The sequence below is a fragment of the Myotis daubentonii genome, chromosome 2 (genome assembly GCF_963259705.1).
Source record: "Myotis daubentonii chromosome 2, mMyoDau2.1, whole genome shotgun sequence".
Classification (NCBI taxonomy): domain Eukaryota; kingdom Metazoa; phylum Chordata; class Mammalia; order Chiroptera; family Vespertilionidae; genus Myotis; species Myotis daubentonii.
The window spans coordinates 19,887,095-19,902,425 of NC_081841.1; the positions used below are offsets into that span (position 1 = coordinate 19,887,095).

The 15,331-nt window shown below is 39.3% G+C and overlaps 1 protein-coding gene and 1 non-coding gene across 2 annotated transcripts in view; both read left to right on the forward strand.

Moving 5' to 3' along the window:
• Positions 1-11,245, forward strand: part of LOC132227153 (uncharacterized) — a 39,233-nt gene extending 27,988 nt beyond the window's left edge. The window contains exon 2 of the mRNA XM_059681938.1: positions 10,453-11,245. Coding sequence (XP_059537921.1) covers positions 10,453-10,607 — 155 coding nt within the window. The 3' untranslated portion in view covers positions 10,608-11,245. The remainder of the gene's footprint in view (positions 1-10,452) is intronic.
• A 3,002-nt stretch (positions 11,246-14,247) lies between these two features.
• LOC132228976 (small nucleolar RNA SNORA16B/SNORA16A family) lies at positions 14,248-14,382 on the forward strand. The gene has a single exon (XR_009451564.1). It is a non-coding gene; the product is annotated as a small nucleolar RNA SNORA16B/SNORA16A family (small nucleolar RNA).
• The last annotated feature ends 949 nt before the right edge of the window (positions 14,383-15,331 follow it).

Consider the following 15,331-nt stretch of genomic DNA (forward strand, 5'->3'; position numbering starts at 1 on the left):
ATCACGTGCCTACGCATCTTTTGACCCCATGGAGGGAGGGAATCCAATGTTTGGAACTACGGATAATAGGAAGAAGACACGTTTCTTTTACAAGAATGAAATGTTCCCCACCGTAAGCCTGGTCTCCACGCGTGTGACGTACTATCTGGATGTCGTTGGGCATAATTATTACGCCTTTGGCATGCATAGTCCACAGGTTTGTGTCTTCAAAAAGGCCAACCAGACAGGCCTCACTGGCCTTCTGAAAAGCACCGGTAGTGGCCCTCTGGACCCGCAGATCTGATGTAAATTCCTGAGCAATTTCTCATACCAGACGCTGGAAGGGAAGTTTGTGAATCAGAAGTTCAGTGGACTTCTGATCACTTCTAATTTCACAAAATGCCAAGGTACCAGGCCTGTAACGATGAGGCTGCTTCACCCCTCCAGTAGAGGGCGCACTCTTGTGAGCAGCTTTGGTAGTCAGTTGCTTCCTCGGTGGTCTATTTGCAGGCAGTCAGCTTTGTATGTGCCACGGTACAAAGAGACCTCCTCATTTACCTTCCTTCTCCTTCGACTGGAGCTCAGCGAGCTAGAGGAGGTATGGTGGCGGCTGCAAACACCTCCTCCATTTTCAACAAATAGTTTTTGAGAACTTACTCTGTGCTGGGCACTGGTGATATAAAGATAAATTCATCACAGTTGCAGTCCCTGGCCACCTCACAGTAGCAGCAAACCTAATATGCCTTATACGTTGTCCGTGCTCTAGATGTGCCATTACAGGGATGAATTGGCTATTGTCTTTGCCCTATTTAGTTTATAAAGACCTGCCTTTCTAAAACAAACAAACAAACAAACAAACAAACAACAACAACAACTGTGTGGTTTCAATCAGATAAAATTAATTTTGACCTTGCTTGGGCATGAGATGAGAAGTTACAATTGAAAATGTGGTGTCATTATATGTTTGGCATTCATCATTAACTGACCTTTTTTAATGAGAAAGTAGCAGCTATGCTATGTGATCCTCTCTCTAAATAATTTTCTTATGGCAGAAACTAAGCCATAGTAAAGCTTAAATTTGGAACTAAGCCAAACAACTAGAATTCATTGTTATCATTATCACTTAGCCATTATCATTATCTCATCACAAATATTATTACTACTAATGAGAGTTGTAACTATTAGTTTTATGCTGATTCTTTCCTCTAGGAATTCCTCCCAACTCTACCCATTTTTTTAACCTCATCCTAATTGTGTTTATATAAACAGAAGTGACAATGTTCTTAATTACATAACTAAAATAAAGAACATTGAATCGATACAGATTTGGTGTAGGAGAACATTACCCTACTAAAGCAATATTATAGTAACACTAGAGACCCAGTGCATGGATTTGTGCACAGGTGGGGTCCTTTGGCCTGGCCTGCGGGGATCAGGCCAAAACCAGCTCTCTGACATCCCACAAGGGGTCCCAGATTGCGGGAGGGCGGTTCTTGGGTGACGCACCCCAGAATCGGGCTCTCTCCTCTCTGGTTCTGGGTGCGGCACCCAAGAACCACAGCTACTAAGTCACTGCAGCTCGTCAGCTTCTGTGTTGAACGTCTGCCCCCTGGGGGTCATTATGCATCATAGCTACCAGTCGGATGGTTGAATGGTCAGAAGGTTGCTTAGGCTTTTATATGTATACTAGAGGCCAGGTGCATGGATTCATGCACTGGTGAGGTCCCTCAGCCTGGCCTATGGGGATCGGGCTGAAACTGGCTCTCCAACATCCCCCGAGGGGTCCCAGGTTGTGAGAGGGTGCAGGCCAGGCCGAGGGACCTCACTGATGCATGATCAGGGCTGGGGAGGGACCATGGGAGGACTCCAGGGCATGTCTGTCCTGTCTCGCCCAGTCCTGATCGGCCAGACCCCCGCAGCAAGCTAACCTACTGGTCGGAGTGTCTGCCCCCTGGTGGTCAGTGTGTATCATAGCGACTGGTTGAACAGTCGAATGGTCAGACACTTAGCATATTAGGTTTTTATTATATAGGACTAGAAACCCGGTGCACGGATTCATGCACCAGTGGGGTCCCTTAGCCTTGGGAGGTGTCAGACTGCTGGTTTTGGCCCAATTCCCGCAGGCCAGGCTGTGGGACCCCACTGGTGCATGAATCCATGCAACAGGCCTTTAGTATGCATATAAGATCTTTGGTTAATCTCTTCCCGCTCTCCCCCATCCTCCCTTCCCTCTGAGATTCATTAGTCTGTTCCATGTTTCCATGCCTGTGCATTGAGTATCTGCCCCCTAGTGGTCAGTGTGCATTATAGCTACTGGTCGAATGGTCAAACAGTCGGTCACTTAGACTTATCTACACTAGTAAAAGACAAAGATGCTAATTGACCATACCTTCACTACACCCTAAGCCACGCCCACCAGCCAATCAGAACAACTATATGCAAATTAAACCAACCAAGATGGTGGCCGACAGCCACGTAGCTGGAGCAAGCAGGAGGCTTGGTTGCCCAGGCGATGGAGGAAGCCAAGCTTCCCATGTGCCCTGAACTGGCTGTGGCCTCCGCAAAAGGCAACAAAGTTTCAATTATAGAAGCTAAATAAATCCTAGATACCTGCTTCCAGCAAGCCTCCACTGGGAGCTTGGGTGGCTGGGGGCCATGGCCAGCCTGCAAACGGCCCTCAGCCCCTCACCCAGGATGGCCAGGCACCCCAGCAGGACCCCCACACTGAAGGGGCTGTGGCCAGCTTGCAAACAGCCATCAGCCCCTCACCCAGGCTGGCCAGGAACCCCAGGGGGAACCCCCACCTTGAAGGGGCTGTGGCCAGCCTGCAAACAGCCATCAGCCCCTCACCCAGGTTGGCCAGGCACTCCTATATAATAAAAGAGTAATATGCAAATTAACCCTAACAGCAGAACAACTGGGAATGACTGGTCACTATGACACACACTGACCACCAGGGGGCAGATGCTCAATGCAGGAGCTGCCCCCTGGTGATCAGTGTGCTCCCACAGGGGGAATTCTGCTCAGCCACAAGCCAGGCTGACGGCTACTAGTACAGCGGTGGTGGTGAGAGCCTCTCCCGCCTCCTCAGCAGCACTAAGGATGTCTAACTGCAGCTTAGGCCTGCTCCTTGCTGGTAAGTGGACATCTCCCGAAGGCTCTTCGGCTGCCAGAGGGATGTCTGACTGCCAGCTTAGGCCCATCCCAGGGAGTGGGCCTAAGCCAGCAGGTGGTCATCCCCCAAGGAGTCCCAGACTGCAAGAGGGCACAGGCCAGGCTGAGAGACCTCCCCGAGTGCACAAATTTTTGTGCACTAGGCCTTTAGTGTGTGTGTGTATATATATATATATATATATATACATATATATATATATATATATATATATATATATATATATATATATATATATATATATAATCTCCACATAATATTTTTCTGCTTTCAGCCAAAGAGTCTTTTGGAAACACTCTTAGGGCTATTTTTGGAGTCAGATACTTGGAAATTATCACTACTTGCTTGAGAGTGACCTCAGAGTCCTAATTAGACAGAAAAGTGAAATACATAGGCAAGCAAATTATGTACCACACAATTCTAATACCTGGTACTCACAAAAACAGAGAGTGATGTTGTGCACAAAAAAAGCAACCTGTGTTTTGGAAGTATTGGAAACATTGTAGGAAGAAATAAAGAACACTTCGTTGGAGTGTTAGGTAGACCCATAGTGATCTCATGGCTTTTGAAAGTAATTTATTTTTTAATTTTTTTTCTGGAAACCATGAGTATTAAGAAATAATCTGAATGAAAAGGGAAACACAATTTCTCTGTAGGGAATTGATTTCATAATCAATAGTAAATTTCACAAAAATACATCATCGGAAATGAAAAAACATGAACTTAAAACATAGACTTAGTGTATAAAGAGCAATTCAACTAGTGGAAAAGGTAAAGCAATGGGAAATGATTAAAGATAGAATGAGTCTAGCAGTAGTTCAGATTGCTCAAATAATACAACACACTTAGTGCTGGGTAAAAAAAAAAAAAATCTTTTTAAACACTTTGTTTACATCACAAAATAAATCACCAGTCATCCAAACGGTACTAAATGTTCTAGCTGGTGTACTTGGCAGAGAGAAACAAATAAAAGTTATAAGAATTAAAAAAGAAGAAACAAACTGTATGTATATGCATATGATGTGGTTGTTTATGCAGGAAAAAAAATCAAAGCTACAAATTATTAAAACAAGAATTTAGTAAGGTTGTTAGACATAACATCACTATACAAAAAAATCAATTGCATTTCAGTATACCAACAAAGACTTAGAAATATTTTTTAAAAGATGCCACTTAAAAAAAATAACCAAAAATAGTGTCTAGGAATAAGTCTAATAAAATATTGGCAAGGTTTTTATGAAGAAAATAAAACTTATAAAATACTTTTTAAAAGGCCTGGCTGGTTTGGCTCAGTGGACAGAGCATCGGCCTGCAGACTGAAGGGTCCAGGTTCGATTGATTGCAGTCAAGGGGACATACCCAGGTTGCCGGCTTGATCCCCAGTGGCGGGCATGCAGGAGGCAGCCGATCAGTGATTCTCTCTCATCATTGATGTTTCTATCTCTCTCTCCCTCTCCCTTCCTCTCTGAAATCAATAAAAATATATTTAAAAAAATAAAAAATTAAATGGAGAGTTATACCATGTTCATAAAAAATGTAAATTCAATTCCCTAATGATGTAAATACTCCTAAAATCAATGATAAATGATCCAACTCAACCCAGTGCAGTAGGTGTGAGTAGTGGAATAGAATGGAGCTCCTGGTATTTGACGTGAATCTGGAATTCTTTAGGAAGCCTAGGATAATAAATGATCCCTGTGATAGAAAAAACAATCTCTGTAAATTCTGTTATCAAAGGATGAATACTCAGATATACACTACAATTAGAAAAGCTATCTTATTTACCCAAAACTGGAATATTTATGTCAATATTAGGAAATTAAGAATGTGATTTCTTGGCAAAGGAATTGCTGTCTCAGCTGCAAGATGACATTTTTCATCTATGACTCAGAAGGAAGGCCTGGAATACCTGCCCAGTGCCTGAGATACAGACGCTAGTTTTGCAGATCTAGAGAGGAGAATGGTTTAGCAAGTGCACCCTGCCACACATGAGAGCATCCAAAGCATCCAGAGGTATCGGAATGACTATACCTCACCCAAAGGCCTCTTGTTAAACTGTAACAGACATGCCACCTGTTCCTTTGGAGGCCAATAAGTGATCTTTGAACAGGGCTGGAGTTAAAAAGTAAACCTATGCTTCACGTTTTTGCATTGTTATAACTAAAATACAACAGCTGACTTGATGTAAGTATGCAGTCAATGTTTGCTTGTAAGATTAACTCAGGATTTGCATTTTAAAGGAAGAACACAAAAAATAATAAATAAAGCAAGAACAAATTTGTTATGGAAAAGATTTTCCAAGTAGTCTGATTACTTTGAAGCAGCGCTTGAAACTGTAACTCTATTAATCAGCTAAACTTTCCGTAGTACAGTTACCTTTCCAACTCTATAACTGTGCGTTTGTGGTGTTTTACAGGGTCAGTTCAACACACAAGAATATATATGCTCTTTTTAAGAGTTATATTATTGCCTGGCCAGCGTGGCTCAGTGGTTGAATATCAACCTATGAGCCAGGAGGTCACCATTCAATTCCCAGTCAGGGCACATGTTGGGTTGTGGGCTTGATCCCCAGTGTGGGGCGTGCAGGAGACAGCCAATCAATGATGCTTTCTCATCATTGATGTTTCTATCTCTTTCTCCCTCTCCCTTCCTCTCTGAAATCAATAAAAGTATATATATTTTTTAAAAAGTTATTTTTTTCATTAAAAATTATGAATTTTCAAGACAGATAAAGATTAAATCCCCATTCAATAATCTTGTCTTCTTTTTTTCCACAATAGGCATGAAAGCATCATTCAGAAAATGGAAACATCTCAGACTAGTGACGTGATTAGTGTTTCCTTCCAACATTTTCTTCTGTGTTTCTGGCTCACCTTCTCACCCAGCTTTTCCTCTCAAACATCCTCCTCATTGTTAGAAAGGGGTACTAGACAAAAACTAAAAACTTACTGGAAAGCATGCATGGAAGTCTGTTTCCTATAATATAAGCTTTAAGCATTATTTAGTTTTTATATACTTTTCTGTTCATTGTTTTTTTTCACTAGTTGCTAAAAGTGAATATAGTTTGAAAAGAATGAAAACAGTAAGGATATACTGATAGGTGACTTGAACAGATCATTCAATTTGCTCGAGTGGACATTTATAGATTACTCACCCAACAATAGAGGATTACACATTCTTCTCAAACTCACATGAAATATACACCAAGACAGACCATATTCTGGGCCATAAAACATATCTTAATATGTTTAAAAGAATAGGAATTATAAGAGGTATGCTCTCAGACCATAATAAATAAAACTAAAAATAAATAACAGAAATAGCTCTTATTTCCCCAAATATGTGGATGTAAACAACATACATCTGAATAATGCATGTACCAAAGAGAAAATCTCAAGAGGAATTTAAAAATACTCTGAATTAAAGAAAAATAAAAGTACAACTTAACAAAATTTGTGGGATAGATACAACAAGATTAATTTGCTTAGAGAGAAATTTATAGCATTAAATGAGTATGTTAGAAAAGAATCTTATCAAGAGTAAACACATTAGGATAATTCATTCAGTTCTGCATAGCGAAGTTTTTATTTCAATTTAGGACTCTATTTACTTACCCTTTGGATTATATACATATTCAAGATATTTGTTTACTGATTACAGAATATTTTGTCTTGTAAAGGGGCAATTAAATATCCTTTTATATAGTGCCAAAAAGAGGTGGTGGGGATACTAGGAAACCAAGTGTGTTTGACTCTCTGTGTATTTAAAAGTGCCGTATCCGGGACCACACCAGTGAGACTGAGAAAAGAATTCAAAGCTATGGCCTTTAGCTATTAACGTATCTCAAGTCTGTAGGTTTTGGGTTTTTGTTTTTCTTTTCAGAGTAAGAAATAGTAACCTGTACCTCCTCTTTTCCCCTATTGGCTGGGTGGGAAGTCAGAGAATATGATAATTCCACGGAGTAAACTTCCTATAGGGTCATTAGTAGGTTGAAAAATCTCTTAATGCTTCAGAATTCTTCTTAATATACATTTTAATATTTCTTTAAAAGTGTTAATATAGTTCTATATGTTTTCATAACCAAAGAGAGTTTTGTCCATAAGGAGTATCATTTATTCTAACAATAATTCATCATTTTTAAAGGAGATTCCTTCTTCTCAGTTTACAATAAACCTTGCATTCATTCAAACATTCCTGAAGGAGGGGCGAGAGTGGGGTAATGGTGTACTATTCCTTTATGACGAGGAATCTTCTACAGTTATGTTAAAGAAACTTATTGCATGCATAAAAAAGGGCTTAGACTTTACCAAAAAGTGCCTAGACTTCTTTGTATTCACTTTTGTATTAACTTTGGCTTTAAGGTTTTTATTCCTCACGTTTAGTAGGGAATATTTCTGTGAGTAAATAGCATTTATAAGTAGAGAAGGTTTAAGGTAGAACATTGGAGGTATTATTTTGAATTTTTCAGGAACATAAATGAACTTATTTTGGTTGTAATCTTGCATGGCTATGGCCTTCCAATTTCTTTTATCATTCATTTATAGTTTTCAAAATGTATTAATACTCTGAAACTGTAATCTTGAGCTCTGATAATAGTGTTATGGTTGGACATTGCTTAATGAGGTTCTTTTGATGTTCCTGGTAACTGAATCTCTCTTCTACAATGAGCTCCATTATACTGAATTTAGGGTTAAAGAAAATTGTGCCAGAGATTTGCACTCTAAATTGCATTGAAATCTTGTGAGATTTGAAATAAAGATGTTTGGAAAAGTGCTTGTGTTTGAAATTGCAGCACAAATTTAGGATTAGATAACATCCAGTGAATTAAGACCTATAGGTAACATCAAACTAGAAGCATATCTAGCTTAATTAGCAGCTCAAATATTGTCCTATATTATTTATCTTGAAATCCAACTTATAGCAAAAGTGGTTTTTTTTAATCAAATTGCTGCTTTATAAGAAGAATATGGGCTTTTAAAAATTGGTCTTATAATTTTTGGAGTATAATTTCTTTGATTTTAAGCTAAAGAGCTAAACAATTTAGTAGAACCCCAGCGCTCTCAATTGCTGACCTGAGAGTCTTACTAGGCACAGAGAAGGTTCAATCCCAACTCAGTCACTAAACTAACTAGCTATAGAATCTTGAACAGACCGGGGCCTATGGGATAATAGGTTTCAAATGTATAATCTCAGTGAACCTCAGTTTTCTTATGTCAGAAAAGGAGGTTGGTTTAAATAACTTCAAAGCCTTTTCCTCTGCCTTTCCTATGCATAATAAAAATGTTTTATCATGATTATTACAAATTAGGTAAAGTTATAACATTGATGATAAATGTTCTTAAAATCATTCACTTCTCTTGGAGATTTCATTTCTGCTTATTATTTCAACCGTACTTTGTGTAAGTGATTCTTAAACCTGTCTCTGGAGGCCTGACTGCTCTGCTAAGCTCTAAACCCAGGTTAACTGTCTGCTAGACCTTCCATTCCTATTGCTGGCCTTTCATTCCCTCTGACCAACCTGTTCAAAATGGAATTGGCCACCTCCTATCAACCCACCTCACAAACCAACTAAATTTCCTGATTTTCCTATTCATTAAAAAAGAAATTATTTCTTTCAACTAACCAGATTCAGAGCTGCCAAGTAATTCCTAACTTCTTCCTATTTTCTGTCAATTCCCATGATCAGTTATAAAGTTCTGTCAATTCCTTATTTATTTGTTTGTTGGTTTTCTTCAATCCCTCTCTCTGTTTCCATTTTCCTATTGTCACCTTGGTTTAGACCCAGATCTTATAGAATAACTCTTAACCCTCCTTCTAAATCCTCTCTTTTTAATCTATCTTATGCTATTTCTAGATAATGATGGCTGTAATCATGTAATTGCCCAACACAAATCAGGCATACTCACCAGAGGCTTTAACTTTTTGACCCTAATCTACTTTTTACTCTCCATTTCCCCTTGGTCCCACAAATTCACTCTTCCAGAGGCACTTTGTGTGCTCACAGCTGAGCACTCATGTGACCATTACCAGTAAGGCTCACCCACACTGGCCACCACATCCCTTCACACCAATCCAATTGTTAGGGTCCAGCTAAGTCTACATCCTCCATGTAGCATTTAAAAAAAAAATATTTACTTTTATTGATTTCAGAGAGAAAGGGAGAGGGAGAGAGAGATAGAAATATCAATGATGAGAGAGAAGTATTGACCGGCTGCCTCCTGCACGCCCCACACTGGGGATGGAGCCCAAAACCGGAGCATGTGCCCTGACCAGGAATCGAACTGTGACCTCGTGGTTCATAGGTCGAAGCTCAACCACTGAGCCATGCTGGCTGGGCCCATGTAGCATTTTTAACCTCCTGAGCCACAGTGTTCTACCTGTCGCTAATCACTTACTTCAGGTACTGCTTTATCATATTCTACCATAAGTTGTTTTATTTTAAAAATAAAAATGTAAAAATAAATACATAAATAAAAATGTAATCATAATAATTATATAGTATTGCTGAATGTTTAGAAGGCAGAAAAACAATCACCTTTAATATTTCATATAGTCCATGCATTTTTTCAAATGTATGTTTCCCATAGTTATAATTAAAGCATAAACATAATTTTGCTTATTGTTTTTCCCCTCACTCAATACATAAGAAAGCAACTATAATTGAAGACAATGAAGTAATCCATGGGAGGATAGAGGAGAACTAACCCTGTTGGTAGAAGAGTGAGTAAGAAAGAAAGGTGTCATAGCAGTGATTGTCTGAGCTAAATTTCCAAGTACCTGCCAGAGTTAGCTGGGAGGAGGAGAGAAGAGGAGGCAAAGGGAGAGAGTGTGCAGAAGCAAGAGGCATGAAGCGCTGTTACACATCTCAGAGACTGCAGGTCTCAGAGACTGTGGGTGGAGCTGGAGAGCCTGTGGAGGGAACTAGTATATCACAGAAGGTTTGGGTGCCAAGCCAAGCAGAATGACTTCCATCCGTCATGACAGGAAACAGCAGAATATGTTAGCAGAATGCGCTTGGGCCAGATACATTGGTGAAATTGCTAACTTTTGATGACGTACACAGTTAGTTTCTAAACATTAACCTCCCTTTTCTTTCTAATAGAATCCTGATTATTAAAGAGCAGCAATATGCCCAGTTAAAATAATCACCTCCTCAGGCTTCCTCATGGTCTGGAGTGGCTATGTAACCAGTTCTGGATCATTAGATTGAAGCATGTGGGTGAGGCAGCTGGAAAAGCTTGTTAAGACTTAGCTGGCATTTATCCTCTTTCTGTCTCTCTTTTTCCGTTTCTCTTGCCTAGAATGGGGACACAAACCCTGGAGGTGGAGCAGGCATCTTGTGACTGTGAGGAAGAAAACCACAGAAGTCATGATGCCATCACTGAGAGGCTGCAGATGTACTGGACTATACCTCCCAACTTCCTATCATGTGAAGAAATCAATCTCATTTGATTAACCTACCGAGTTGGGTTCCTGCAATGGAATGCAACCCTATTTAATACAAAGTTATGTCCATTTCTTAGAGATTTGTAATGAACTTAGCATAGTTAAGATCTGAGAAATCCTATTTAACCTAGTCTTAAGGCTGTTTGAATACAGAACTCTTTTCCCTCAGAAGACAGTATATCTCACTAAACGGGAGTGTTTTTGCAGAAGTTTGGAAAACGCTGCTCTCTTTGTATTGATCCAGTAGATGGACAGTAGTTACGTTCTGCAGGATAGAAGATAGAGGAGGAGGAATGTGTTAGGAAAGAAAGATAATGTTTTGAATTTGAAGCTTTCAAATTGGATATACAGTTGACAATTGGATATACAGTCCTGAATTTCCCAAGTGAGGTTTGGAGGTAAGTGAGGTAGGTGGTGGTTAAACCCATGGCTCCATGGGTTACACTGCGATTGTGAAGCTGGACAACATTCCAGGAGTATTTTTATCCATGAGAAAATTGGCAGTGGAGTTTTGAATGCTTCCTTTAACTGCCTTGCTATGCCACCTCTCTGTAAAGAGGAAATGGGAAGACTATTCCACTTAAAGGACAGCAGAGTTCAAATCATGACTCATCCATTCACTTAGCTGTGTGACCATGGCTCAGATGACAACCTAACGTTAAAGAGTTGTGAGAATTACAAAGTACTCAATATTGTGCCTCTTGGATGATAGCGGATCCATCAGTGACAATTCCCCTCTCCCTCTAGCTAGAGAAGATTCGTTGTGCTGCTTCATACTTTCATCTGCTGTGTAGTGCCTTTTATAGATATACAGCAGCACTTAAAATTAAGCCAGGATAATGATTTAGCATCTATCTATTAAATATCTACATATAACTGGAGATGAAATTCCAGGGCAGACAAAGATGATTTTACTTACATATGGAATATAAAATCAAAACAAATAAACAAAACAAAACATAAATAGACTCATAGATACAGAGAACAAACTGCTGATGCCAAAGGGGAGGAGAATGGGGGATTGGCGAAAAAAATGAAGGGGATTAAGAGGTATAAACTTCCAGCTATAAAATAAATGATGAGGATATAGTCAATAATATCATAATAATTTTTACAGTGGCAGATGATTACTAGACTTATAGCATATATAAGTATATACATACTTATACATAAACATATATATATACACTTATCATAGTATATACATGTTAGACTCCATAAGGTATGTAAATGTATCAGTATGTCTTATACATGAAACTAATATAATATTGTATGTCAACTATAATTTTAAAAGAAATAAAAATTTAAAAAAAAATTAAAATTAGCAAACATTACACATACAAAATATCCCAGGGCAGGTCAAAAGAGATTGTATGTATATGACAGATTTTTATTTTGCTATTTTATGTATTTAACAAAACTTAAAGTGCTTCCTGTTTGTCTTCTCTTTTCTACCACTTCATAAATGTTAACTATTTAATATTCATAATAACATTACTAATTAGGTACTATTATTATTCCTATATGGCAGATGAGACAATGGCTGTACCAAGAGGTTAAACAATTTGCCCACAGACACACATAGTTAGTAGGTGGCAGAGCCAGGATTCTAAACACTATGCTACTAATAAAAGGTATCTATACTAATAAAAGGGTAAGATCGGATAGACTGGACGTCTTCCAGATGTCCTTCCGGACAAAGCCAAGGCAGAGGCAGCTAGGGGCAAACAGGCTGGCAGGGGAGAGCAGTTAGGGGCATCAGGCAGGCAGGGGAGCAGTTAAGGGCATCAGGCAGGCAGAGTGGTTAGGGGTGATCAGGCAGGCAGGCAGGTGAGCAGTTAGGAGCCAGCCGTCCCAGATTGCAAGAGGGCAGTTGGACATCCCCCGAGGGGTCCCAGATTGGAGAGGGTGCAGGCTGGGGTGAGGGACCCTGCCTCTGTGCACAAATTTCATGCACCAGGCCTCTAGTAAGTAAATAAAAGGAATCACCCATATTGCTTACTGTTCTTTCATCCTCATGAGGCCTCTGGTAATTGTTTATCTATTGCCCTATATTTTAAAGAAGTGGTAATTTGACTCCAAGCATCTTTTCTTACATGTCAAAAATAGCAATATATATAGAAAGTTTTAGCTAAGAGCTATTTAGAGGTGTTTAAAACTTGTGCCAATACAGTGCTGTCCAGAGTAGCTATCTCTGTAATAACCACAGAATCATCTTGTTTTTTTGAACTTTCTAGTTTCCATATAATTAATCTAAACATGAGAGAGCATGTGTGCAATTTTTTTTTTTTTTAAAGAAAACTACTGCTTACCTTTCTGGAAGAGCACACGTATTTTCAAAAGCTCTGACTCCCTAGGAACGAGCAGCTGTAGCCAGGAAGCACATGAAATAAGAAACAGTGCCAGTGGCAGAAGACTTAAGTTAAAGCTTAAGGAAATTCCCACGATGCTTCTAAAGGGCATTTGAAGGACATAAACCAGATAGAAAACAATATATAGGATTATTTCAAAAGAAACAAATCTCTGTTTCATTTTCTCCCAATAGTCTTCTAGTTCAAAGAGAGATGATTGTATTCATGGGAAATTGATGGATAAGCAATGGTTTTGTTGTTGTTGTTTTTAATCTGGAAACCCATGTCCTGTCTCCAATGTAAACTTATTGGATGATATAAGTTTGGCACTTACATCTTTCACATAATTTTCTTCCTCTTTAAATGAGTACAACTAATTCTGTCCCTTCCCATACATTGATGCTGTGAGGATAAATGAGATAGTTTATAGTTCCATGGAAGAGAGATACTACATATATTAAAAAACACTATTTCAAAGTCCTTCCTTTTCTTGGAAATGTATAGTAATACTTTGTGTATACACTATTGTTGAAGAGTCAAATTTTCTACAAAAGTGATTTTTTTGGTTGTTGTTCTCCAAAAAATTGATTCTTATCCCATTCAGGACTAACAATTTCTTTTTTAAATTTAACCATTTTTTTAAAAAAAAAATCTTTACACTTTGATTTTGTTGATTTTTCTTCTTTAATTTTATATTTGTTGAATGCTTACTACCTGAAATGAATTTTATAGAACTCTTTTCTTCTGGTTCAACAAAGTATATTTTGTCTTTTATTAATGATCATTAAGACATCAACATGTTAAAAGGGGATTTTTGTTTGCTTCATCACAAAGCTGCCAGTGCATTTTACGGCTACAGCAATAGAAGTCCTAGACTTAAGGGAACTAATATTCCTGTTTTATTCTACATGGAGCCAGTCAAATATGAAGTTGAGTATTCCAGATGCACAGTATAAAAGCAACATTGACAAACTGTAGTATATCTGAAAGAGATGATTAAGATGGTGAAAGGTTTGGAAATCATGCCATATGGATGATTAAATAAACACTTGGAAAAGAGACTAATTAAGAGGAGCAGGACTTCAGCCCTGGCTGGGTGGCACAGTTGGTTGGAGCATTGTCCCATACGCCAAAAGGCTGTGGTTTTGATTCCTAGTCAGGGCACATTCCTAGGTTGCAGGTTTGATTCCCAGTTGGAGCCCATATAGGAGGCAACTGATCAATGCTTCTTTTCACATTGATGTTTCTCTCTCTCTCTCTCCCCATATTCCTTCCTCTCTCTCTAAAATCAATATAAACTGTGGCCCTTATAGAAGCTGCAGCTGCTTCCACGTAGCTGCTGCAGTCAAAAAGGAGCCCAGAGTGACAGTTTTCCTTGATGGTCGCTGTTCTGTTTGCTGTAACCGATCTGCAACATTTCAGGAAAAGACAGTTCAAAAAATAAATAAATAATAAAATAAAATAAAATCAATAAAAACTTATCCTCAGTGAGAATTAAAAAACTAACAACAAAAAACTTGACCTCAAATTTTTAAAAACATACAGCATTATACATGGTAACCAAGACATGGAAACAACTTCAGTGTCCTTCATTGGAAATGGGATAAAGAAGATATACTATGTAGCCCTAGCTGGTTTTTCTCAGTGGATATTGCCTCAGCCTGCAGACTGAAGGGTCCCCGGTTTAATTCTGGTCAAGGGCACATGTCTGGGTTGCAGGCTTGATCCTCTGAAGAGGGTGTGCAGGAGGCAGCTGATCAATGATTCTCTCTCATCATTGCTGTTTCTATCTCTCTCTCCCTCTCCCTTCCTCTCTAAAATCAATAAAAATATATTTAAAAGTAGAAGATATATACCTACAATGGAATATTACTTATCCACAAAAAAGGGTAAAAAGTTGCCATTTGTGACAACTTTTTCTGAGAATATCTAGCTAAGTGAAATGTCAGATGGAAAAGGACAGGAACCATATGATTTCTCCCATATCCTATATAATAAAGAGGTAACATGCAAATTGACCATCACACCCTCTCACAAGATTGTCGCCCCCTGTGGTCAAAGATGGCTGCCCCCATGTGTAACAAGATGGCTGGCAGGGGAAGGCAGTTGTGGGTGATCAGGTCAGCAGGGGAGGGAGGGCAGTTGCGGGGGGACTAGGCCTGCAGGGGAGGGCAGTTGGCGGCAATTGGGCCAGCAGGGGAGCAGTTAGGCGTAGATCAGGCTGGCAGGGGAGTGGTTAGGGGGCGATTAGGCTGGCAGGCAGAAGTGGTTAGGGGCAATCAGGCAGGCAGGCAAGCGGTTGGGAGCCAGCAGTCCTGGATTGTAAGAGGGATGTCTGACTGCCAGTTTTAGACATCCTCTGAGGGGTCCCAGATTGGAGAGG